At 36.3% G+C, this 25,475-nt stretch overlaps 1 protein-coding gene across 15 annotated transcripts in view; it reads left to right on the top strand.

Moving 5' to 3' along the window:
* The window catches only part of MYCBP2 (MYC binding protein 2), a 282,822-nt gene that overhangs the window by 14,417 nt on the left and 242,930 nt on the right, over positions 1 to 25,475 (top strand). For all 15 annotated transcript variants that reach the window (XM_023186011.3, XM_026446684.2, XM_026446688.2 and 12 more), the window contains exons 2-3: positions 15,753 to 15,828; positions 23,612 to 23,827. In XM_023186011.3, the coding sequence (XP_023041779.2) occupies positions 15,753 to 15,828; positions 23,612 to 23,827 (292 nt within the window). The remainder of the gene's footprint in view (positions 1 to 15,752; positions 15,829 to 23,611; positions 23,828 to 25,475) is intronic.

The raw sequence follows: 25,475 nt of genomic DNA on the forward strand, positions 1-25,475 counted from the left end.
TCCTCCCCCACAGACCTTTATGTTATAGTTGTCATGCATACTATACTTTGCAAACCTCACCAGTGTTATAGTTTTTGTTGTTGACAGTCATGTATACTTTTTAGAACTTAAAGGAAAAATCTAGTATTTTGTGTTTTCCTATATATGTATTGTTTCTATTGCTCTTTCTTCTTTCCTGAAGATACAGCATTTCCTTTCAGCCTAATGTTGACCTTAGCTTTTCTGGCAGATCAGTCTGCTGGGGATACATTCTCTTTGTTTTTCTTTGAGAATGTGTTTATTTTACTTTCATTCCTAAAGGATATTTTAGGTGGATATATAATTCTGAGTAGATGCTTGCTTCCTTGAGCACCTTAATGATGCCATCTAGCTGTCTTTTCACTTCTCTGATGTCTGGTTAAAAATCTTTGTAATGTAAACTTTATTCTCCTCTATGTAGTGTGTAATTGTTTTCTAGCTGCTTTCAGAAATTTTTTCTTTGTTTTTGGCTTTTAGCAGTTTAATTTAATGTGTGTCTAGTCATTTTCTTTGAGTTTATTCTCTTTGGAGAGTACTGCGCTTCTCAGATCGGTAAATTTTTGGCTTTCACTGAGTTTAGAATGTTTTCTGCCATTGTGTCTTTCTTCTTAACCTTTCAAGAATCTAGCGGCAATTATGATAAAACTTTTGAGATTGTTTCACAGGCCTCTGACTGTTCAGTCTCCTCCTATCAATTTTTTTTCTCTGTTTTTCAGATTACGTTATTTTTATTTATATCCATTCAGGTTCACAGACTCTTTTCTCTCATCTCCATTTTCTTATTGAGCCCAACCAGTGAACTTTTTATGTATTGTTTATTTCACTTTTAACATTTGCATTTGGTTAAATGTAAAAAACAAAAAAAAAACCAAACAAACAAAGAACTTCTCTTTCTCTGCGGAGAACCTCTTTCCATTCCATTCATTTGTCCTTGTCTTTCCTGGATGTAGCATATAGTGATTACTTTCCAGTCATTGTTGGATAATTAAAACACGTGCATCGTCTTAGGGTTGGCATCTTTTGATTGTCTCTTCCCTTGAAGTTGTTCACATTTTTCTTTTGCATTGTGAGAATTTGGAGTTGTATCTTAGACATGGTTAATGTTATATTTTGTAAACTCTGGGGTTTATTATAATTCCCTGGAGGATGTTGTGTTTTTTGTTGTTTAGGGGATCCCTTTCTGTGTCTTTCTCTTTTTCAGGACTTCCTGCACATTTTCCATCATATCAGTTTCTTTTCTCAGTTCCTCTGGCCAGAAAGAGTTTTAACTTGGACTTTTCGCTTCTGGATTGTGGCCCTGTAATGCAGTGATCTCTTCCTGGCCTTCAGGCAAAGCTGTTAGCGAAAGGAGAAAAACAACCAAACTGGGAAATTTACTCTTCTGTGGATCACTTTTCCAAGTTTTGACTCCCCTCTAGAATTTGCTTTTATTTGTTTTTCAGAGTCCTGAGGTATTTTTTCTGTCTTTTTAAAAATTTTGCCCAAAGCAGTTGTAAACAGTAGGGAAAATAAGCCGTTTTGGGGTTTATGCCAATGTGCTGGAACCGGAACTGTCTTATCTGGCTTTTAAAAAAGATTTCCCTTTTTATTGATTTTTAGCAGCTTGACTGTATTGTACCTAAATATGGTGTGTGTGTGTGTGTCTCCTGCTTGGTATCCATTGAGTTTCTTAGATCTGTGTGATGTTAATTTTCATTTAACTTGCAAATTTTGGTCTTTATTTCCTCAAATGTTATTTCAGACTCAATTTCTTATTTCCTTCTGGGAATCCAATCATATATATATATATATATATATATATACACACACACATATATATATGAGATACTGTTTGATATCATATGTGTCTATAATCATATATATGACATATTTATGTGACCAAATAGTAAATAACTTAGACTTTATGGGCCATAGAGTCTCTGTTGCAACTATGCAGCTCTGTTCTTTAGTTTGAAAGCAACCATAGGCAATATATATAAATGGTTAAGCATTGCTGTGTTCCGATATCACTTTATTTACAAAAATAGACAGGAAGCTGTTTTTGGCATGTAGACTATATTTTGCTGACCCCTGAGTAGGTGGTAATAGTTGCTGGAGCTACATTGTGAATTCAGGGATAAAAATCAAAGAAGTACAAAACAGAAATGTTGGAAATAGCTGAAATGTAGGGAGCGGGGTGTATGAGAATGAGGAGGTGGGAGATATGACTAGAAAGATACGTTAGGACCAGGTTATTATGTTCCATGTATTGCTTTATTTGAAAATAGTGTGGAACAATCATAAGGTTTTTTTTGTTTGTTTTTTGTTTTCTTTTTTTGTTTTTTTGTTTTTTTTTTGAGACAGAGTCTCACTCTGTTGTCAGGCTGGAGTGCAGTGGGGTGATCTTGGCTCATTGTAACCTCCACCTCCTGAGTTCAAGAGATTCTTCTGCCTCAGCCTCCTGCGTTGCTAGGACTACAGGCACCCGCCACCACTCCCAGCTAAGTTTTGTATTTTTAGTAGAGATGGGGTTTCACCATGTTGACCAGGATGGTCTCCATCTTTTTACCTCGTGATTTGCCCGCCTCGACCTCCCAAAGTACTGAGATTATAGGCGTGGGCCACTGCGCCCGGCCAATCATAGGTTTTTTAAGTAATGTAATGGAAGAGTTAAACTTTCAGTTTATAAAGATAATCTCTAGTAGCATTATAGAGGATGAATGAAAAGGAGCAGATCCCCAAAGCAGGGCTACCTTTAAAGAGGCCGTTGCAGTAATTCTGACAAGTGAAAATAAATGCTGAGAAAAGAGAATGGGAATAGATGGAATAAAGTGGATTTGATGATATATTTAGCAGGTGACTAGATCTCAAGTGCAAATATAATAATGACTTTCATCTGGATAGAGAGAGCGGAAGAGCTAGTTTCTCAAGAGTCCATTCTTGGGATTCTTCTCTCTGAATTTTCTTCTTTGATTATCTCAGGCTTATGATTTCAGATATGCCTTTGATTTCCTGGTGTGTGGTTTTTAGGTAAAACCTCTTTTCTTAAGCTCTAGCCTGCATTTTGAAAAGTCTACTGCTAGGATTCTCTTAGTCCTGTTCAGATACATTATGTTCAGTATATTCAAAGTCTCCTCGTGAACATACTATCACTCACAAACTGCCTCTTTTCCTTTAGGACAGTGAAACTGAAGTCTGAGATAGGTCCTTGAAGTTGGCAGTAAGAAATTATAATGAACCAACACCCACTCACTATACCTCATTTTTCAGGAGGCAGGGAGAAGTCACATTTCAGTGGGAAAGTGAGGCAGGACATGGGAGTATTTAGAAATAGTGTTTAATAGTGCTTAAAGGGAAAGAAGGAAAGCAGTAGCTTAAGGAAGGAGAAAAATAGGATTAGATACCTGTAGCAGATGTTCTTAGTGTCGTAGCCATATCCCTTTGGCATCTATTTGCATACTGTCTTCTGCAAACATCTATGACTATCTGCCTGAAAAGAAACACACTTGGCCTGTGTGCAGGGCAACTCACACATGCCAGAGAGTTAATGCCTTCAGAAAAACTTTCCACCAGTGATGGATGGGGAGTTGGTAGATAAATACCTTGTCTCACTTGCATTGGGATAAGTGAGCCATGTTTTCTGCTGTCTACCAGAGTTCTCCACTGGATCAGGCCCTAGTTCCCCATCAGGGTAACTGGCTTCATAATGTGTCCTTTCTTGACTTCCTTCTTTTCTCTATTTTACTCTTGTTTTCCCTACTGGTGTTTTTCCTGGGATCACCTCTCAAAATAACTACTGCACTTGAATTCTTGAATTGAGGTCTGCTTCTGGGGAAACCCAAACCAAGGTAGACATTTGAATTTGGCATGGGAATAATAATAACAATGTGTTTAGCACTTACTAAATACCAGGCATAATTCTAAGTGTGTCATCATCCAATGGGAGAGGTACTGTTTTCACTCTGTTTTATGGATGAGAGAACTGAGGCACAGAGAGGTTAAAGTAACTGCCAAGATCGCAGTGCTGGTAAATGACGGAGCCTGTATGTGAACTCAAGTCATTTGTTTCTAAATTCTGTACTCTTAACCTATCTTGACCTAGTAGACTGAAGGAAAAGGGCAGGGACAGTAAAAAAGAGAGAGAGAGAATGGGAATAATTAATAGAAGAAGGCCCTGGGGTGGAGATCATTTCAAGGTGGATAGAAGAAAAGTAAAGGGAATGCATTTGTAATGGTGTCTCTGTTTTATTGGTTAAGTAGATGGTCAGATTCTCTGCTCTGAGTTGATGAGTAGGGAAAGGATTTTGAAGTAGTGGGAAAGGTTCTAATTTTCATGGTAGATGTACCTTGATAGAGAACTTAACTGGCTCTAGACCAGCAGTCTGATGATGTTCAATAACTCCAATAGCTATTATTGTTTAGGGTTGTTATAGCTTATTGAGCAAGATTTGTAACTAACTGGTGTAGAAGTAAATATAGAACATGAACAGATAGCTCACATTAGAAGTGATATATGTAGTAAAGGCTTAAGGGACAGGAAAAGGAAGAAAAGGGAGCCAGTAAAGAAGACTGAGAAGGAACCATCATCAGAGATAGAAGGAACACTAAAGTAGGGGTTCTAGAAGCTGGTTGGACAGGGGGCAGGGATGTAAAGAAGTAGGCACTGTTTGGTAGTTATCATATGTGGGAGAATGTGAAGGATAAAGACTGAAGATGGGCAGTTGAATTGGCAACTAGAAAGTTTGCGTATTGAGACGTCTCGCAGACTTGCATGAGTTTGATAGTAAGGTGTTAAAAAGTTCAACACAGTGAAGCTTTTTTTTTTTTTCACTTTGTCATCCAGGCTGGAGTGCAGTGGCATGACTGTAGCTCAGTGCAGCTCTAACTCCTGAACCGACGTGATCTTCCCACCTCAGTCATCTGAGTAACTGGGACTACAGGCACATGCCACCATGCCTGGCTATTTTTTTTTTAAATAGAGATGGGGTCTTGCTATGTTGCCCAGGCCAGGACCATTTTTTTCTTCAAGAAATTTAGTAATGAAGAGGGATAGAGGATTATTTAAACTTTTTTCCCCTTTTGAATGGGAGAATGACAGTAGGCCTCTAAGGTTAGAAACCACAGAAAAGAGCATAAAGGGTAAACAAAGAGAGGGATGTGTTGTTGAGCAAAATCTCAAGGATGGTGAATGAAATGGGATCTGGTGTATGAGAGTGAGTGCATTCTTGGATAGAGTAAGGGCTGTCTCTTTTGGGATGGGGAAGGAAGAAGTTTCAGATTTGAAAAAAGTCTCAGGGACATATTTTTAGCCTTTTTATCTTTCCGTGAAGAATTCCAGGTTTTTTTCTGGTCTCTTTTCTAGATCTTAAATTTTCTATTCAGCTGTGTCCTGTACACTTAAACCCACCTATGGAGTCTGTAGTGTCAGTTATTTTTCATGTCTAGTTTGATTTTTTTTTAAATGTGCTCGGTTGTTCCCATTCCCTGCAGATATTTTAGTGGTAGTCTTTTATTTCTTTAAATTTGATAAACATATTATTGTTACAGTCTTTCAGAAAATCCCACCATCTGAAGTCTATTTGGGTATCTTTCTGTTGCCTTGTTCTGCTGTTCTCACTCAGGGTGCCTTGTATCTCTGTGTGCCCAGTTATTTGCTTGCTCTCATTCCTTTTGTAGTTCTCTGAGGCCTGGGATGAATAGATTGTCATTCTTGCTATCATTAGAAAGTATTACAGTTTTACAATTGCTTCAAGGCTTGAGTTTCCCTGGCCTACCTAGGCTATGTTTACTTAGAGTACAAATATATATGAGGCTGGGTCTATAGCCATAACTTTTCAGAGACTTCTCCCCTCACTCATGCTCCCCTCCACGTTCCCCTACCCTCTTTTCTTTTTTCTTCTGCTGCTCTGCCCATTGCCAAGGTAGCTTTATTTATAGTCCTCCTCCCACGTGAAGACTTCCAAATAAGATCAAGAGACTGAAGCTATGTATAAGAAATCTATTTGCATCTTTCCCCTAAATCAAGTTGAACTGTTAAAAATCTCTTTGTTATTACTAATTAGCAGGCTAGGTTAAGTAAATAAAAGTTTTCTGCTTAGTAATGAGACAACTGTTCCTCCCTAATTTATTCATTGATGCTTGAACATAATGGGAGTATCATTACATTAATTACACAGAATGAGTCTGGCTTCTATGGAAAAGTTTCAGTTTATATAAGGTGCTTCATAGATCAATTTTTAAAAGTCTTGTATCCAGTGACCTTGATAATTCACTTGTTAATTCTTTATTTGTGGATTATTTTGTGTTTTCTATAAATATAATTATCTACAAATAAAAAATGCTTTACTTTTAATTTTTAACCATTATGACTTTTATTTCATTTGCATCACTTACTGACCTTCAATATTGTGTTAACAGAAGTGGTGGTAGTACAAATCCTTGCATTTCCCCCCCATGCTTAAGTGGAAATATTTAATTTTTCAACATTCAGTATAATTGAATACACTGTTAAAAGTAGGTTTTTTGTAGACAATCTTTATTAGATTTAGTAAAATCTGTTCCTGGTTCATCGAGGAGTTTCATCACTAGTGGTTGTTGAGTTTTAAAAATACTTTTCCTGTTTCTATTAAAGTGATCATATGTTTTGTTTCTTTTGTTCTCTTATTATATTGAATTATGTTGATTATGTATTTATTCTTTCTATATGTTGTTAGACAAAATTATTTGTAGGTAAATGACTCTCTCTTTTTTAAAAAATAAAAGGGATAATTCACATGCCATAAATTCACCCATTTAAAGTATACAACTTACTGCTTTCCAGTATATTCTCAAAGTCGTACAACGAAACATTTTTGTCACTCCATAAATCCCAAAGCTATTAGCAGGCAGTTTCTATTCTCCTTTCTATCAGTTTCTGGCAACTACTACTTCCTGTTCTTATGAATTTGCCTGACTAGACATTACATATAAATGGAATTATACAATTTATGACCTTTTGTTGCTGTTGTTTCTTTCACTTAGCATAATGTTTTCAAGGTTCATCCACGTTGTAGCATGAGTCAGTACTTCAGTTCTTTTTTTTATGGGTAAACAACATTCTCTTATATGGAAGTTCTACACTTTATACATTCATTAGTTGGTGAGCATTTGGGTTGTTTCTACTTTTTGGCTCTGAAGTATTTTTGCTTCTATATTCATAGGCGATACTGGTCTGAAATTTTTGTATTTTGAAATGTTCTCTTCAAATTTTGACATCAGAGTTATGCTTGTCTTATGAGTTGGGAAATGTTTCTTCTTAGACTCTGAAAGAGTCTAAGATTGATAATGTTTGAAAGAACTACTAGTGAATTTTTAAAGTATTTGGAAGAATTCACCAACAAAGCCATCCAAGTCTAGCGTTTTCTTTGTGGGTAGGTTTTGATTAGGGATCCAGTTTTTTTTTTAGTATGTAGAAGGCTATTCAGACATTACATTTTTTCCCTTGTTCAGTGTTGAGAAGTTATATTTTTTCAAGGAATTTATCCATTTTATTTGTCAAATTTATAGGCAGCATCTGTAGTGATGCCTCCTTTCTTATTTCTCATAATTTGTGCTTTTACTTTTTTCCTGACCATTTTTGCTCTAGGTTTATATTTATTTCATTTTATTTAAAAATATTGTTATATATTTAATTCACAAATAATTTTACATATACAGGGGTATAATATATTTTGATCCATGTTTACAATGTGTAATGATCAAATCAGGATAATTAGCATATTTATCACCTCAGACATTTATCATTTTATCATTTCTTTGTCATGAAACCATTCAAAATCCTGTCTTCTAGCTGTTTGAAGTTGTATAATACATTGTTGTTTATGATAGTCACCCTGTGATGCTATATAACAGTCAAACTTACTCCTACTTTCTAGGTCTGATTTTGCATCTATTAGCCAACCTCTGGCTACTCTTCAACAACTCTTCTACTCTCTACTTTTATGAGATCAACTTTTTTAGCTTCCACATATGAGTAAAAACATGCCATATTCATCTTTCTTCGTCTGGCTTCTTTAACTTAAGATAATGTCCTCCAAGCTCATCCATGTTGCTGCAAATGACAGAATTTTACTCTTTTTTAAATCACTAAATAGTATTTCATTGTGTATATATATCACATTTTCTTTATCTATTCATCTGCTCGTGGAAACATAGGTTGATTCCACATCTTGGCTATTGTGAATAGTGTAGCAGTGAACATGGGAGTTCTGCTATCTTTTCAACATATGGATTTTTTTCCTTTGTATATATACCCAGTAGTGGAATTGCTGGATCATATGGTAGTTCTGTTTTTAGTTTTTTCAGGAGCCTCCATTCTATTTTCCACAATGGTTGTACTAATTTATATGGGTTCTACTTTCTCCACATCTTCAACAGCATTTATTTTTTGTCTTTTTGTTACGTATACTAATCTTTTCAGAGAACTAATTTTTGGCTCTTGATAATCTGTATTGAATGTCTGCTTTCCATTTCATTGGTATCTACTCTTATTTTTATTTCCTTTCTACTACATATTTTGCATTTAACCTGTGGTTTTCTTTTTAGCTTCTTGAGTTGTAAGTCTAGATAATTTACTTTCAGTGTTTTTTCTCAATATATGCATTTATGTGTATGCAAAAAGCTATGCATTTTGTGGAAGTACTGCTTTAGCAGCATTCTACCAATTTTGTTATGCTATATTACATTTTCATTTTATGGAAAACACTTTCTGATTTCCATTGTGACTAGTTCTTTGACCCATAGTTTATTTAGAAGTCTTGTTTCTTTGATTGCCAAACATTTGGGAATTTCTTCTTTTTATTTTTTTATTTTTTTATTTTTTTATTTCTGGTTTAAGTTTTCAATGACCAGAGAATTACCTTATGATTCAGTCCTTGGAAATTAGTTTAGACTTGGTCTGTGGTCCAGCATATTATCTGTTTTGGTAAATGTTCTATATGCACTGAAAAGAATATGCATTCTACTGTTGTTGGATATGTTTCTGTATGTATGCCAATTAAGTCAGGTTGATTAATCATGGTTTGTTTGTTGGTTTGTTTTGAGACGGAGTCTTGCTCTGTCGCCCAGGCTGGAGGACAGTGGTGTGATCTTGGTGCACGGCAACTGCCACCTCCCGGGTTCAAGCGATTCTCCTGCCTCAGCCTCCTGAGTAGCTGGGACTACAGGTGCCTGCCACCATGCCTGGCTAATTTTTGTATTTTTAGTAGAGATGGGATTTCACCATGTTGGTCAGGCTGGTCTTGAACACTTGACCTTGTGATCCACCTGCCTTGGCCTCCCAAAGTGCTGTGATTACAGGCGTGAGCCACCGCACCCAGCTGATTAATCATGTTTTCAAATTTTTCTATGTCAGTGCTGTTTTGGTCTCTACTTGTTCTGTCAGTTACAGAGAGGTATGTTAAAATCTACTCTTTCAATTGTGGATTTGTATTTTCTCATTTTACTTCTGTCAATTTTGCTTTATATATTTTGAAGCTGTGTTACTGCATGCATTCAAATTTAGGATTGTTATGATTTCCTAATGATTTGACCCTTTTGCCATTTAGAAATGTTCTTCCCATTTCTTATAATACTGTTGCCTTACAAATTACTTTGTCAAATATTAAAATAGCCACACCAACTTTTTTTGGGACACTGGTGGGTGTGCTTGTGATACATCGTTTTCTATCCTTCTAGCATGTATCCTTTCGTTTAAAATTATGATATTACAGCTATTAAAGGAAGACTTTCCTTCAGTATTTCTTGTAATATTGGTCTCTTGACAGTGAATTATGTCAACTTTCATGGATCTAAAAACATCTTTATTTTTTGTCTTCATTCTTAAAGGATACTTTTAGAATCCTTTATGTGAATTATGTCAGCTTTCATGGATTTAAAAACATCTTTATTTTTGTCTTCGTTCTTAAAAGATACATTCTTAAAGGTTATATGATTCCAGGTTGCTTCCCCCAACCTCTAACCCCCATCCCTCCAGTCCACCATCTCCCCTCCCACCCCCCCAGCACTTTTCAACACAAAGAATGGAAACTATCAATTTTATTGTTCCTTTAAGTGTATCTCTTCTCTGGCTGCTGTAAAGGTTTTCTCTTTATGCTTTGCTTTTAGCACTATGACCATACTGTGCCTAGGTATGCTTTTCTTTGCATTTTCCTGCTTCAAGTTCCCTGAGTTTCTTGAATCTCTCGGTTGATTTCTTTCTTTACTTTTGGGAAATTGTCAGTAATTATCTTGTCATATATTGCTTTTGTTCCATTCTTTTTTCTCTCTTTCTGGGATTCCAATTATATGAATATGAGACCATTGGACTTTGTCCCACATGTCTCATTCTCTGTTTTGTTTATCCCATTTTTGTTTCTGTGATTGAATTTATTTATTTATTTATTTTTGGCCTGTTTGCAAGTCTGTGAAACCTGTTTTCCTGTAACTTACTCTGCTCTTAAAATCATATGAGAAGTTCTTAATTTCACATGTTTGTTTTTCAGTTTCAGAATGTACGCTTGGTTCTTTTTTTTATAAATTATGTTGAAAATTGCCAATTCCATTATTTTACACACTTTGTTAAACTTTGCTTCTCAGGTACTTGCTTCCTAATGTTAATATCTGGGTTTTCTGTGAGTCTAATTTTCTGGTTTTCTCTTGATTATGTGTCTGCCACATGTTTTGTTTCTTTTGATGTCTCTTAATGTGTTTACTTAGTGTCCCCAAACTAGAGTAACACTGTGTATGAATGAACATGATTTTCTTTCAGATGATGTGTTTTCTCCCAGAGAAGTTTGCTCTTTGCTGTGTCAGACAGACAGAATGAGGAGTTTGATTATCTCAATCCAGTGAGGAATTACAGAGACCGCTCCCTCTCCCTCCGTCTACTAGGAATCTGTCTTCTTACAGAAGTTTTCTCTTCCCTTTTTACTCAGCCTCTCTCTCTCTCTCTCTCTTTTTGAGATGGACTCTTGCTCTTTAGCCCAGGCTGGAGTGCAGTGGCACAATCTCGGCTCTTGGCTCACCACAACCTCTGCCTTCCAGGTTCAAGCGATTCTCCTGCCTCAGCCTCCCGAGTTGCTGAGATTACAGGCGTGTACCACCACAACCAGCTAATTTTTTTGCATTTTTAGTAGAGACGGGGTTTCACCATGTTGGCCAGGCTGGTCTTGAACTCCTGACCTCAAGTAATCTGCCTGCCTCAGTCTCCCAAAGTGTTGGGATTACAAGCGTGAGCCACCACGCCCAGCCTTGACCCAGCCTCTCTATCATCCTTCAGTGTTCCATTTCTGAGGAGATATACCACTGGGAAAGCTGTTTATGTATCTGGAGCTTTTCTGGATTCTAGTCTGTCATTTCACCCCACGTGGACATCTAAAGCACTACTAGTCCCCTGTTTCCTTTATTAGAGTTCCTCTGCTTAAGCCAAACTCAGTCCTTACTCATGCCCAAACTCTGCAATTACCCACATGGAAGAACAAGCCAGTGGTCTCAGCTGCCTTGAAAGTGCTCTTCCACCTCTGGATTTTTCGTTCTTTTAGTCCTCATTGCTTCCACAGCTTTCTTGTGTTGGTTAGTCTAGCCTTTGAAGCAGACGCATTGGCCTGCCTCCTATCTAATCACTTACTTTAGGGAAGTGGAAGTCCGAAGTTTATCTTTATAAAAAGAAAACGTAGATAATTTTAGGAGTGCTTATTTTTATAAGCATGGTGATGTTTTGAATAGTTTTATCTGTGCTGCATACTCATAGCTATAAAGCGTTTTTTTCCTTTCTGATATGGGCATGTTTATCAAAATATGCCCAAGATCTGGGGTGAGCAAACAATGACCCACAAACCAATGAGGCCCAATTCTTGTTTTTATGTAGCCTGTGAGCTAAAAATCATTTTTACATTTTTAAAAGGTTGAAATGAAAATAAAAAAGGAAGAGAATGTTTTGTGAGCATTTTGTGAAATTCGGAAGTTTTATTGTAATATATGCACACTCCTCTCTTTATGTGCTGCCAATGGCTGCTTTCATGCTGTAACCATTGAGTAGTTGCAGCAGAGATCTTGTGACTCACAAAGTGTAAAATATTTGCTATCTGGCCCTTTGCAGAAAAAAAATTCCCTATTCCTGCTTTAGATCACAGCCTCAGGAATTTTTTATTTCTTATTACTAAGGGAAATTAAGCAAAAGATTGAAACCATTTTATTCCAGAAGTTGTGTAAATTTGGATTTATTAAAATCTTAGCATTTTACAGGATTTAGAAGAAACCTCAGTCTTCTTCATCTCTTTATTTTACAAATGAAGAAGCAGATTTGAGTGAAAGAGGTTTTAAAATTATGACTCTATTTTTGGTATAAAGTATACTCAGTAATAAGCTGATAGAGAAACTGTTGATCTATATCAGTGAAAAATTTGCAAAATTCGTTTGTTCTTATATTGCAGAAGTATTTGGTTTTTCTTAAACAGCGTAGCTCTTAAGAAAATCTTTTTGGAATTTTTTAAAGTAAATATTTTAAAATAAATATTTAAGGCATGTTAATAGCCTTTCCCTTTTATTGTCAACCACAATTCTTTCAAATCTCATGGATATGAAGTTATTTTTGTGAGAGGAGTAAAAGTCTTACAGGACCAATTCCAGACATTCTTCATTAAGCTTCGATTGATTTAGAATATCAAGCCCTAAATCATCAGAAATTTCAAGGTAAATTGTAAATGTGTAAGACTGGTTTTTAGAGTTTCTCTTTTATATTTCTGTCCTCAGATATTGTGAAAGGTTTAAACTTAGTTCTCAAATATAGAGATATAATGGTGTGTTATATTACTAGCAAATGGCATTTTTAAATTTTCCACTGTTGAATACAAATTTTGTTTGTATAATTTTCAACTTATTACTGGCTCTTTTAGAAAACCTCTACCTCTGCTTCTACCTCTACCTCTACCTCTACCTCTACAAACCAAATCAGCAGCAACAAAAAAAGAAAACACATAGTAAAAGTAATTTATAATTAATTTGGGAATAGCTAATTCTTGGATGGTCTATACTTAAGAATTGATGGGTTCAGATTCATTAGAATTGTTACAACCAATTAAATGCCATCATGCATAGGAAGAAGTATTTTAGAAATGTACGTAAAGTCATTTGAACTTTAAAGAAGTTCCATTAGATAAAACAGACACAAAAATTGGTCTCTAATTGAGAAAATTTAAGTCAGTTATAACTAGTCTTTAGGAAATCTATCTGAATTTGGATTTATATATTCTACTTCTCTGAAAATTGGTTTGGGATAAATTTTGATGCTTTTATAAGTTATATAGAAGGGGCTAACCTCTTAGTAGTTATGTATTCCTGTTGCTCAAATACCTGATCTCACTCAGGTAATCTTTCATATAAAGGAAAGTTGGTTTCCTAAATAGTATGAAGAATACTTATTGTGTTTTATTTATTTGTTCATGTGATATTTATTGACCATCCATGGTGTTTCACATTGATGCAGGTGCTGAAAGTACACAGTTGAAATAGACATTCGGCATGCCCTCACAATGCTAGTAGTTGAGTAGATTCTATAAGCAGGTATATGCATTTATGTTTAGCATTTGGCACTGTTAATCTTGCTCTTTCCTTTTATGGCATACTATCTTGTGAAAATCTCATCCACATACATAGTTTCCATGACCTCCTTTGTACTAAAGTCTGTGCAAAATAATCCCATGGATAACTCCTTAGTGGGCCTTTCTGGCTAGATACGCTTTAAATGCACTCATGTATCCATACCATAGATGTAGATACCTTATTTTAATCTCTGAGTAAGGCATGTAGCTGTAGCTCTCAACTTCCTCATTTATCCTCTTCCTCACTCTTTCTCTTATACTTTCTCTTTCTCTTAAAATACTTGTTGAGTACTCTATCCCAGGAACTTTTCTGGACACAGGCTAGAGTAGTGAACAAGAAAGATAGAGCCTCTGCACTGTTGGAGCTTATAGCTTGGCGAGGAAGCAATACATTAAACAGTTCCATATATAATTACAGTTATTGACTATACAATGAAACATAAGTATACGATGAACTGAGAGTGTATATTAGGGAAACTCATCTAGTGTGGGAAGTTAGTCTTAAGTGACACTTATGCTGAGACCTCGAAGATAAGTAGTGATTAGCAGGAGAAGATGTGGTAGAGAATTTCAAGAAGAAGGAAAACCTTTGTGAAAGTTGTATGAAGCTTAACAGGTTCAGACAACTGAAAGAATATCCTTCTTGCTGGAGTATGATGAATCAGGTGGAAAAGAATGCAAAATGAGGCAGGATAAATGGGTGGAGGTCAGTTATTGGAAGAGGATCTTTTAAACGATGTTGGTGCTTTTGGACTTTATCTTCAGAGAATTGAGAAGATACTGATTTTTAAGCTGGGGAATTATCCACTCAGGTTTGTGTCTTTAAAAGTTCAGTTAGGTTCCTATGTGAAGAATGGATTGAAGGGTATGGATGTGCAGAAATGAGTTAAGCTCTTGCAGTGGTTCAGGTAAGAGGTGATGGTAACCTAGCTTATTAGCATTGCAGCAGTAAAGATGGTGTGGACAGATTCAAGAACTGTTGATGAGATAAAATTGGCCAGATTTTGTGATTATTTTGATTTTAAGAGTGAAACTGAAGGAAATGTCAAGGATAACATTTTCATCTGCCTGTTACTCTTATCCCCTTGTTGACATTTTGGTATTTTGAAGTTAAATATCTTCAAAATCAAACCCATTACTTTTTTTCCAGCAGACTAACTCTTCCTTCTGACTTCTCGATTTTTATGAATGACATTGTCTACCTCCAGGTGACCTAGGCTTAAAACTTTTCTATTTTGTCACTGCTCTCACTAAATTAGTTACCAAATATTAAGGACTTGACCTCTTCAGCATCTGGAACAACCTCCTCCCCTTTGCTCTCACCTCATTCCCTCTTTTTTCCCTCCCCCTCCTCCTTTACCCCTTTTATCTTTATTACAGCAGTAGCATCCTCTTGTTAGATCACTAAACTGTGCTTTCCATTCAAGTCTCTGAGCTCCTTGAGGACAAGAACTGTCTTTTTCATTTTGTGTTTTTACTACCTAGTATCTCAGCATGGTGAACATAAAACATATTAAGTGAAATGAAAATAAAATGTTTTCCTTGCTTCTTGTTTCTTGCACCATAATTCTTATTCTTTATCACATATTTTTTTCTGTTTTTCAGAGTTATTCAGAGGCTTCCTTTTGCTTAAAGAATAATTTTGTCTTAGGGCTATGAGATAATGAATGTATCCAGACTGGTTGCTGGATACATAAAGTATATGAGTTGGGAATTTTCCTATAGTAGTTTAGCAAAAAGTGGCTTTTAAGTCCCTTCGCACTGTAACCCTCACTACCAAAAAGAGCACATTTTTTTCTTGGAAACATTACTGATATTTGTAAACATCCCCACTATGGATAAAGTATAAAATACTTCATTTAATGCCTTTTTAATGTTTTAAGTTTATATATGTTTTTGCAGAATTCAAATTTTTATTATTATTTAATATATATTGCTTAGCCATCCCATGTTATCTTCTCAATAGCTACTTTATATGTTAGTATCTTATATGTGTATGTAAAGTATATTGTTTCACATAAAGAAAGTTTGCAAGAAAAAGATCCAAATGTCTATTTTGGAAATACGCATTTTTGATAGCTTTGTATGTCCTAATATGAACATTCATATGTTTTTTCCCATTTTTCTTTTAATTTTTAGGAATAAGAAAATATTAAATAAGAAGAAATTGAAAAGAAAACAGAAGAGCAAGTCAAAAGTGAAGACAAGAAGCAAGGTAAAGCTGTTGGTAATTTATAAGGAATAGTAGTACTGTTTCATATGGTGATTTGAATAAAAATGCCAAGATTTAAAAATATAAGTATAATTAACAAACCATTTTGTTTGTATGTGCTGAAGTAATTTTGTAAAAGCCCTTTATGATTTGGTTCCTCTTTTAGTTTCATCTTTCTTTTGGGTGTTTCTTTTCTTTCTTGCCCTTTTTTTTTGAAACAAGGTCTTATTCCGTCACCCAGGCTGCCGTAGTTTCCTGGGCTCAAGTGATCCTTCCGTCTCAGCCTCCTAAGTAGCTGGGACTACAAGTAAATGTCACCACACCTAGCTAATTGTTAAATTTTTTGTAGAGACAGGGTCTCACGGTATTGGCCAGGCTTGTCTCGAACTCATGGGCTCAAGCAATTCTCTCACCTCAGCCTCTCAAAGTACTGGGATTGCTGGCATGAGCCACTGTGCCCAGCCTATTTTTGGGGGGTTTCTTGACCAGTAGCCTGGAAGTTAATATCTGGATGTTGAAAATTATTTATTATTTATTCTTATTATCTTTGATCAATCCTTTGGGAGAATATATCCACTTCTGTTCTCTTTTTTCAATCTGACTACAGGTACTAGAAACTTAAGTAAAATTAACTTGTAAACCAGGACTTGGGTTTGGGTTTGTCATATGCCTTTCTTGACAGAAATTAGGGAAACTTGGTGTGTCCATATTGTTCTGAGCCTCTTTTGACTGTTGGTAGCTGTACAAAAGAAAAGGCAATATGGAATATTTGAATTAGGTGAGAGCTTAGAAACCAAGAATCTATTTTCACATAATGCAGAGATCTCTATAAAATCCATCTTTTTTATACTAAACATTTTCAGTGACCAGAGCACTTTATGTAACAGTCTCTTTTCTGTTGAACATCTAGACAGAAGGAAGAGGAGAGTCATAACTGTGATTCCTGAACAGCTTCACTTGGAGTTAAAGAAACAATAGATTTGCTGGGTCTGTGTATCAACTGTAGAGGCAATTGTTTCCTACACTTTTAAGTTAGTGTTCTTGCTGTTGTAACTGAGAGAAATCTACCTCAAAGTAGCAAACCTAAAATAAAACGAAAGGTTGGGGGATGGCATTTATTTGGTGGCTCTATCTTGAGACACAGCTGGATCCAGGGATGAAATAATATCATCGGCTAGCCACAGTGTCTCATGCCTGTAATCCCAGCACTTTGGGAAGCCGAGGCTGGCAGATCATGAGGTCGAGACCATCCTGGCCAACATGGTGAAACCCTGTCTCTACGAAAAATACAAAAATTTGATGGGTGTGGTGGCACGTGCCTGTAGTCCCATCTACCCAGGAGGCCGAGGCAGGAGAATCGCTTGAAACTGGGAGGAGGAGGTTGCAGTGAGCTGAGATCACACCACTGCACTCCAGCCTGGCGACAGAGTAAGACTCCGTCTCAAAATAAATAAATAAAATCATCGAACCCGTATTTTCAGCTCTTGCTTCTGCCTTCCTCTGTGTGTGGACTTATTACCTGTGACTGAGGACTGAGGCTGCCAGCAGCTCCAACTCCATTTGCTCTGAGCAAGAGGCAATCTGTTCTACTAGTCATAGCAGAAAGTCTTGGGTAGGCTTTTCGGTTTACCTGCATCATTTGCTTTGACTACGGAGACATGGGATACTTTGGTTAGACTGAGTTATATTTTTAACCCGGAGATGGGCAGGGTTGAGCACCCTGGTGAACAGGCCACATGGAATGAGGGAGGAATAGTTACCCTAAGGAAAGTGTTGCCGGGCAGCAGAAAAATAATGTCTGTTCACTGTATCCCTTCTCATTACTTCTGCTTCTGGGATAGAGGAGGGAAGTGGAACGCATTCTCAATATACAGAAAACCTCTAACAAATACAGTCATTCAGATTTCCAACCTCTGTCCCTTTTCAGCTTTTTGGTGCTATGTGCAAATCAGAGTATGGGAATTTTGAGTATCTTTTAAGTTTTTTTAAGGTTTCATTTGGTGATTTCCTGAGGTGGTGGCATATGATATCCAGGAAGAGATGAGGAGAAGTTGAAGTCTTTTGTCCCTTTCGATTCGGCCTCCAACTAGCTTTGTGCCCTTAGCAGTTCAGTTTTTTTCCTCTTGCCCTCGGTATTTATATATCTTCTTTTTAAGAGTAGTTTGAGATAACAATGATATAAATAAGTTCATTAATTTATTCCTCAAACATTAATTGCATGCTGAGTATGTGCAGGCATTATACTGGATGTTTGGGATACAAAGATGAGTAAGAGAGATTTTTTGCTCGTGGAAAGAATATAAAGTAGTAAAATGGTGTTGTTAGTCTCCTTGACCTGTATTACTTTTTCCAGATTATTTTTCATCTGCTCTCTTTTTGAGAGTTATTTTCAAAATGCCATTTAGCTGGCATTTTATCTACTTTATGTATTATATATACATAGCCGTTATATCTACTTTATATCCTTTATGGCTATCAACCCCTCTATTTCTCCTCATCCCATCCATCAGTCATCTCCTTTATTTAATTTCCATCTTACCCAGATTAGATACCACAGTCTTTTTAGGAAAACTCTTACTTAATCTGTAACAAATTACACAAACTTGGTGGTTTAAAATAACACTAGTTATCTTACAGTTGGAAATCTGAAGTCCAAAATGGATCTCACTGAGCTAAAATCAAGGTGTCAGCAAGGCCGTATTCCTTCTGGAGGCTCTAGGAGGGAATCTGTTTTTTTGCCTTTCCAGTTTCTATAATAGAGGCTGCTCAAATGTCTTGGGTTGTGGCCCTCTTCCATCTTCAAAGCCAGTGGTGGTTGGTTGAGTTTTCTCATGCAGCATCACTGATAGTTTTCTGTTGTTTTATCTCCTCCTCTCGCTGTCCAGCCTTCCTCTTTCACTTGTAAGGACCCTTGTGATTACATTGGCCCATCCAGATAATCTGTGCATTTCAAAATGCTTAGTTTAATCACATATACAGCATCCCTTTTGCCGTGTAAGGTAACATTCACATGGGTTTTGGGGAATTAGGGTGTAAATGTTTTTGGAGGCTATTATTTACCTACCATATCTCACTTGTATATTTTTGCATTAATCTGACAAAACTCAATCTTGTATGAATCCAGTTATTTTGTCCCTCCCTTAAGGTGAGTTTCATGTGCTGCCAAAGAGAGTTATACAAGAGTTAATTGATAACAATACACATTCATGATCATCAATCTCAAGTATACCATAGCCAGACTATCTTACTATTTTTTCTGGTCAAATAGTTCTCTTTTCTTCTGTGATTATTTCAGACCTTTGCCATGCTCCTCAAACCTCTGATAAATTCTACCCTCCAGCATATGACTTCACTTTCTTACAGGAGAAATCAAATTCATTAGTCAGAAAACTTCCTCAACTTCCCGATCCCAAATGTGTCTGTCTTAGATCAGGCTTCCCAGTAGCTGAGCCTGACATAGAGATTTGAAGTTTGCAGTTCAGTGAGTTTTGGAAGTTAACATTCATGCATAGAAGCACTACTGCAGTCAAAGTTCAGAAACACTTCCATCATCTCCAGGGGTTTTCTTTTTATTTTTTGAGACGGAGTCTCACTCTGTTGCCCAGGCTGGAGTGCAGTGGTGTGTGATCTTAGCTCACTGCAGCTTCTACCTCCTGGGTTCAAGCAGTTTCCCCGCCTCAGCCTCCTGAGTAGCTGGGATTATAGGCATCAGCCACCATGTCCAGCTAATTTTTGTATTTTTAGTAGAGACAAGATTTCACCATGTTGGCCAGGCTGGTCTCAAACTCCTGACCTCAGGTGATCCACCCGTGTTGGCCTCCCAAAGTGTTGGGGTTACAGACGTGAGCCACCGCGCCTGACCGGTTTTCTTATCCTCTTCTGATTCTGTCCCTCCCTATAACCCTGGCTCTAGACAACCACAGATATATTTTCTGTCACTGTAGATTAGTTTTCATTTTCTAGAACTTCGTATAAATGTGATCATATTGTGAGTACTCTTTTTTTTTTTAAAAATCTGGTGTCTTTCCCTCAGCATAATTTGTGTTTATGTTGTTGTATATCAGTAGTTCATTCCATTTTTTGCTGATTTTATATATATATATAATATATATGCACGTGTGTGTGTGTTCATTTTTCTTGGGTGCGTACTAGGTAGTGGAATGGTTAAGTGGTTTTTCCTTTGATTTGCTGGAAGTACTCATAAATCTCATAAGCAGTTTATACTCATGGCTAAGATTTATTACAACAAAGGATGCAGAGCAAGCAGCAGGAAAAGGTATGTGTTTGTGATGTATAGGGAGTTATGGCATAGGCTTCCTAGTTCTTTGTTGACTGAGCACACAGACATGTTTTCTCTCTGGCAGTGAACTACAGAGAAATGTGTGTATTGTTTTTGCTCAGGTGAATTTTAAAATTCAAGACTTTTTGTGGGTTTGGTCACATAGACATATCTTGTTAGTCAGACACAATAAGTGAAACTCAGGTACACATCGTAAAGCTTGATGTTTGTACATGCAGAGCAGTCTGACAGGCCAGGAGGCATGGTCCATTGCTCCATGTGTTCATAACAAAATGATTAATCACTACCACAAAGAAAATTCTAAGCATCCACATTCCCGAAGGTTGGCCAAGGGTCAATCATGGTTTCCTTGGGGAAATACAAGGAGTAAGCCATCATGCCTGTGGCGTTAACTATTTCCTCAGCATTGGCACGGTAAATGTATGTTTAGCTTTTTAAGAAACCAGAAAACTCTTTTCCAAAGTGGTTGTTCCAATCTGTAGTCCCACCAGTAGTATATGACCAATCTAGTTGCCTCACATCTTTGCAAACACGTGGTATTAGCTTTTTAAATTTTAGTCAGTCTACTGAGTAGGGGTTTCCCATTTTAATTTTAGCTTGCTTTTCTCTAATGACTAATAATGTGAAATCTTTTCATGCACCTTTTGCCATTCTTATTTTTTTGATGTGAAATGTCTGTTCAGATCTTGCCTCCTTATTTTTGTAATTGTCTTCTTATTACTGAATTGCCAGAGTTTCTCATATATTCTAAATACAAGTCTTTTGTCAGATGTCTGCATTCCAAATACATTTCTCCTGTTCTGTGGCTTGCGTTTGGGGGAAGAATTGCCATTTTAATGATGTTGAATTTTCCAATCCATGAACATGGTATATATCTCCATTTATTTAAGTCTTTAAATTTCACTCAGCAACACTTTTTTGTTTTCAGTGTGTAGGGCTTACACATATTTTATTACTTTTATTTACAATTATTTTATATTTTTGATGTTATTGTAAATGCAATTATTTTTGAAAATTTATTTTGCTTTGAGATGATTTCAATATGAATGCAGTGTGTATGTGTTCGTGTGCACCTAAGTCTGTGTAATTTTATCACCTGTGTAGGTCCATGTGACTCTTACCACAGTCTGTATGTACAGCAGTTCCAGTGTCTTCCTTCCTCACCCTCTCCTTAGCTTCTGGCAACCACTGATCTGTTCAGCATTTATAATTTTACCATTTTAAGAATCTTATCCAGTGAAATTGTGTAGTATGTAGTCATTTAACGATTGGCGCTTTTTCCCCCACTTGGCAAAATGTCTTTGAGATTCACACACATTGTTGTATATTGTTTGTTCCTTGCTGAGTAAGCATTTCATGGGATGTACCATAGTCTGTTTAACCATTTACCCATTAAAGGATATATCGGTTGTTTCTAGCTTTTGACTATTTTAAAAGAAAGCTGTTACGAACATTCAGGTACTGGTTTTTGTGTGAACATAAGTTTTTATTTCTCTGGTGTAAATGTCCAAGAGCATAATTGCTAGATTATATGGTAAGCACATACTTAGTTTTGTAGGAAATTGCTGTACTTTCTTCCGGGGTGGCTGTACCATTTTACATGACCATCAACAATGTATAAGTTTCTCCTCATCCCCACCAGCATTTGGTATTGTCACTATTTATTTTAGCCATTCTGATAGGTGCGTATGGTATCTCATTTTAATTTGCATTTCCTGGTAGCTAATGATGTTGAAATTCTTTTCATGTACTTATTTGCCCTTTGTATATCTTCTATATTGATGTGTTTATTCCTGTCCTTTGCCCATTTTCTAATTGGATTCCTTATTTGTTTTTACTGTTGACTTTTGAGAATTCTTTATATATTCTGAATACTCATCCTTTGTTGGATATGTGGTTTGCAGATATTTTCTCCCAGACTGTGACTTCAATGCTTTTATTTTTGAAATTACATTTTTTCAATTGTTCATTCCTAGTATGTGGATATACTACTCTTTTTATATAGTAATCTTATATCCTGATTTTGTTAAATCTGCATACTATTTCTGGTAGCTTTTTTGCAGATTCCTTAAGATTCTCTATATGTTTTTTTTTTACAAGTAAAAACATTTCTGTTTTAGAAAATACTTCTTCTTCCCTTTTTCCGTTGGCTGGATAGGATATTTTCCTTGTACTAGATAGGATATCCAGTACAATGTTGATCAGTTGCTGAGAGTAGACCTATTTGCCTGGATCACAGTCTTAGAGGGAACGCATTCAGTCTGTTACCACTTTAGCTGTGGTTATTTTGTAGGTACCGTTTATCAAGTTGAGAAAATTTCCTTCTATTCCTAACTTACACATTTTTTTTTCTGTCATGAATCAATACTGGATTTTTTGTCGGAGGATTTTTCTGTGTTTATTTGCAGTATAACATATTTTTTCTCTGTTATGACAGTGATTGCTTTTCCAGTGTTGCACCAACATTGTCCCTGGATTAAAACTCAGTTGGTCATAATATATTACTTTTTTATATATTGTTGAATTTGAATAGCTAATATTTGTAATAGCTCTGGATATTTGGATAAGAGATATTTGTAATATCTCTTATGCATATACTCATAAGTTATATGCCATGCCAGTTTAACTTTGATATATTTCTTATTTAACAAGGGTATTTTGTTTGTTTTTTTCCAATTCTTTATGGAAGAAGAGTCGAATTTTTGGGACCAAGTTTCTTTGGTACTTGTGGTATCATTTTGTTGTCTTAGATACTTCCTAGACATACTTTAATTATTGGAACTTGAATTTCTAAAATATCTTAAAACAACTTTTTATATTTATAATGTAAATGTTGATCTTGAAATTGTAGTTGCTGTCTGATGAATAAAATATTGGGCATAAAAGAGAAACTGTTTAGTCTTAACAAATTACCAAGCACATGATTTTTAGCCTTTATCAATACTGATAGATGAGAGAGAGCTTAGGGAAGCATCTACAGTTTACTTGGCATTACTGTTATTTGAATGAGGATGAAATCAGTTGATGAAAATTAAGTTTTTTGGGGGCATACCCTCATTTCTGTGTAAACTTCTGTATCTACTTATAAAAGTATTCAAAATGCAATCTAATATTTGTAGTAGGTCACTGAGACTCTACAGTATATCTGGTGTCTCTTAGGAAGGCATCAAATGAACTTCTTTGATCCAGAACTCTAGCAGTTAAGCTTTGTTGAGTCTATTCCTGTCGTGACGATAAGAGAATATTTCTAAGTTTTTTACCCATCCCTTTCAAGCGCTTGTCAGATTGGTTGGTTATTGCTGCATTACTCAAATAGGTATAGAAAAGGGGACTAGAACTTGGGTCCATAGATTCAGACTGTCTCTGCTGTGTCACATAAGGTGTCTTCTGCAAGTCAGTTAGCCTGTCTAATCTTTACTTTTATTTAAAATGGGACTTGATGATAGAAAAGAGTGTGAAATGGAAGTACTCTGTTTTGTATTTCAGTCTGAAAACTTGGAGAATACAGTAATCATACCAGATATCAAACTACATAGCAATCCTTCTGCTTTCAATATTTACTGTAATGTACGCCATTGCGTTCTGGAATGGCAGAAAAAGGAAATATCGTTGGCAGCTGCATCTAAGAACTCTGTGCAGAGTGGAGAATCAGATAGTGATGAAGAAGAGGAATCCAAAGAGCCCCCTATCAAGCTTCCAAAGGTAAGCCACTGAGTTCTATTAATATTTAGATGTATAACCTGCAGGTGTTCTGGCTATAATGAATATATATGCATTGTTAAAATACCTTGCTTTATGTAAGATTGCATGCTAAAAATAACCTGGCTTATGGGCAAAAATAGATTTGGAGCAGAAAAGGAAAACTTTGTGCAACTTTATATCTAAGGTGCTAACAAAGTCAATAATTGATAATTCACTGGAAAGCGCAGGAAGGGAGGTGAGTGGATTGGAGACTGTTACGGGGCAATTAAAAAATATACAAAAGCAATAGGCTGGAAATGCTGATATAGAGGCATGGAGCCATGGCAGATGGAAGTAGAGCTCTGAGCCAGTGGGCTGAGAGTAAGGTGGACACAAGAAAAAGCCAAGAGCCCTGGAAAGCTGGGAGGTACTCCTTGCCTGGGATGCAGATATGCAGTTTTATTTCTCTTGAAATATAACTACAAAGCCTCTCAGCTGTGTAGTAGCTGGGCTGAGAGCCTTTTCCTTTCTGCCTAAGCTTATAATTGTATTCTTGATATTGTGGCTTCCCTTGATTAGGAAAAAAAAAAAATCCCATATGAACCAACTTAACTTCTGCATTATTCTGATATTACTCCCTTATTTACCAGGAGCATATAAGCTAGTTGGTATTTCTACAATAGAAACATGTATTGTAGGCTGGGCGCAGTGGCGCACACCTGTAATCCCAGCACTTTGGGAGGCCGAGGTGGGTGGGTCACCTGAGATCAGGAGTTTGAGAACAGCATGGCCAACATGGTGAAACCCCGTCTCTACTAAAAATACAAAAATTAGCCTGGTGTTGTGGCGGGTGCCTGTAATCCCAGCTACTCAGAGGCTGAGGCAGGAAAATTGCTTGAACCCAGGAGGCGGAGGTTGCAGTGAGCTGAGATCATGCCATTGCACTCCGGCCTGGGTAACAGAGTGAGACTGTCTCAAAAAAAAAAAAAAAAAAAAAAGAAAAAGAAACCTGTGTTTCTTTTTGTACTGTGTTCTGTTTAAGTGTTGGTATATTTAAGACTGGAAGGTTATTTTATATATTTAATGTATTTTTTTCTATATAGTAGGTATAGTTAATATTTATAACAAAAGAATAGGTGAAAATATAGACATTTTTAAATAGTGCCTTTATATGACTTATGCATGTTGCTTTTTTTCTAAACAGAGATACTCAAAATGATTTTATAATTATAAGTGATTTATGTACTATTGCCTTTTTACTAAACTGATAACCTTAAAATTATGCCTTGAAAACTTATACATTTCCACAAGGGATTGTGTAAATATTTTTTATGACTTGGAAATAGCAGCATAAATGGAACCTGGTCTGAGTTCTTTTGCACATTTTATGGTGGCTGAACTAAGTACACCACCATCCTTAATCATATTGTCAGGTTCTTCTCACCTTATTCTTGGCACATGGCTTGCTTCATATTTCATAGTGTAATAAAGGTTTTGTGAACTTACTCAGCTTCTTGATCAGCCATCTTCACATGTCCTTTTTGCCTCCTGTTTTAGAGTTGAGACCCTTTTCTTCTTCTTATTTCCTTTGTCTGCAATGTCCTAACTGCTACTCTAATAGCTCCTTCCTTCCTTCCTTCCTTCCTTCCTTCCTTCCTTCCTTCCTTCC

The sequence above is a fragment of the Piliocolobus tephrosceles genome, chromosome X (assembly GCF_002776525.5).
Source record: "Piliocolobus tephrosceles isolate RC106 chromosome X, ASM277652v3, whole genome shotgun sequence".
Taxonomy (NCBI): Eukaryota; Metazoa; Chordata; class Mammalia; order Primates; family Cercopithecidae; genus Piliocolobus; species Piliocolobus tephrosceles.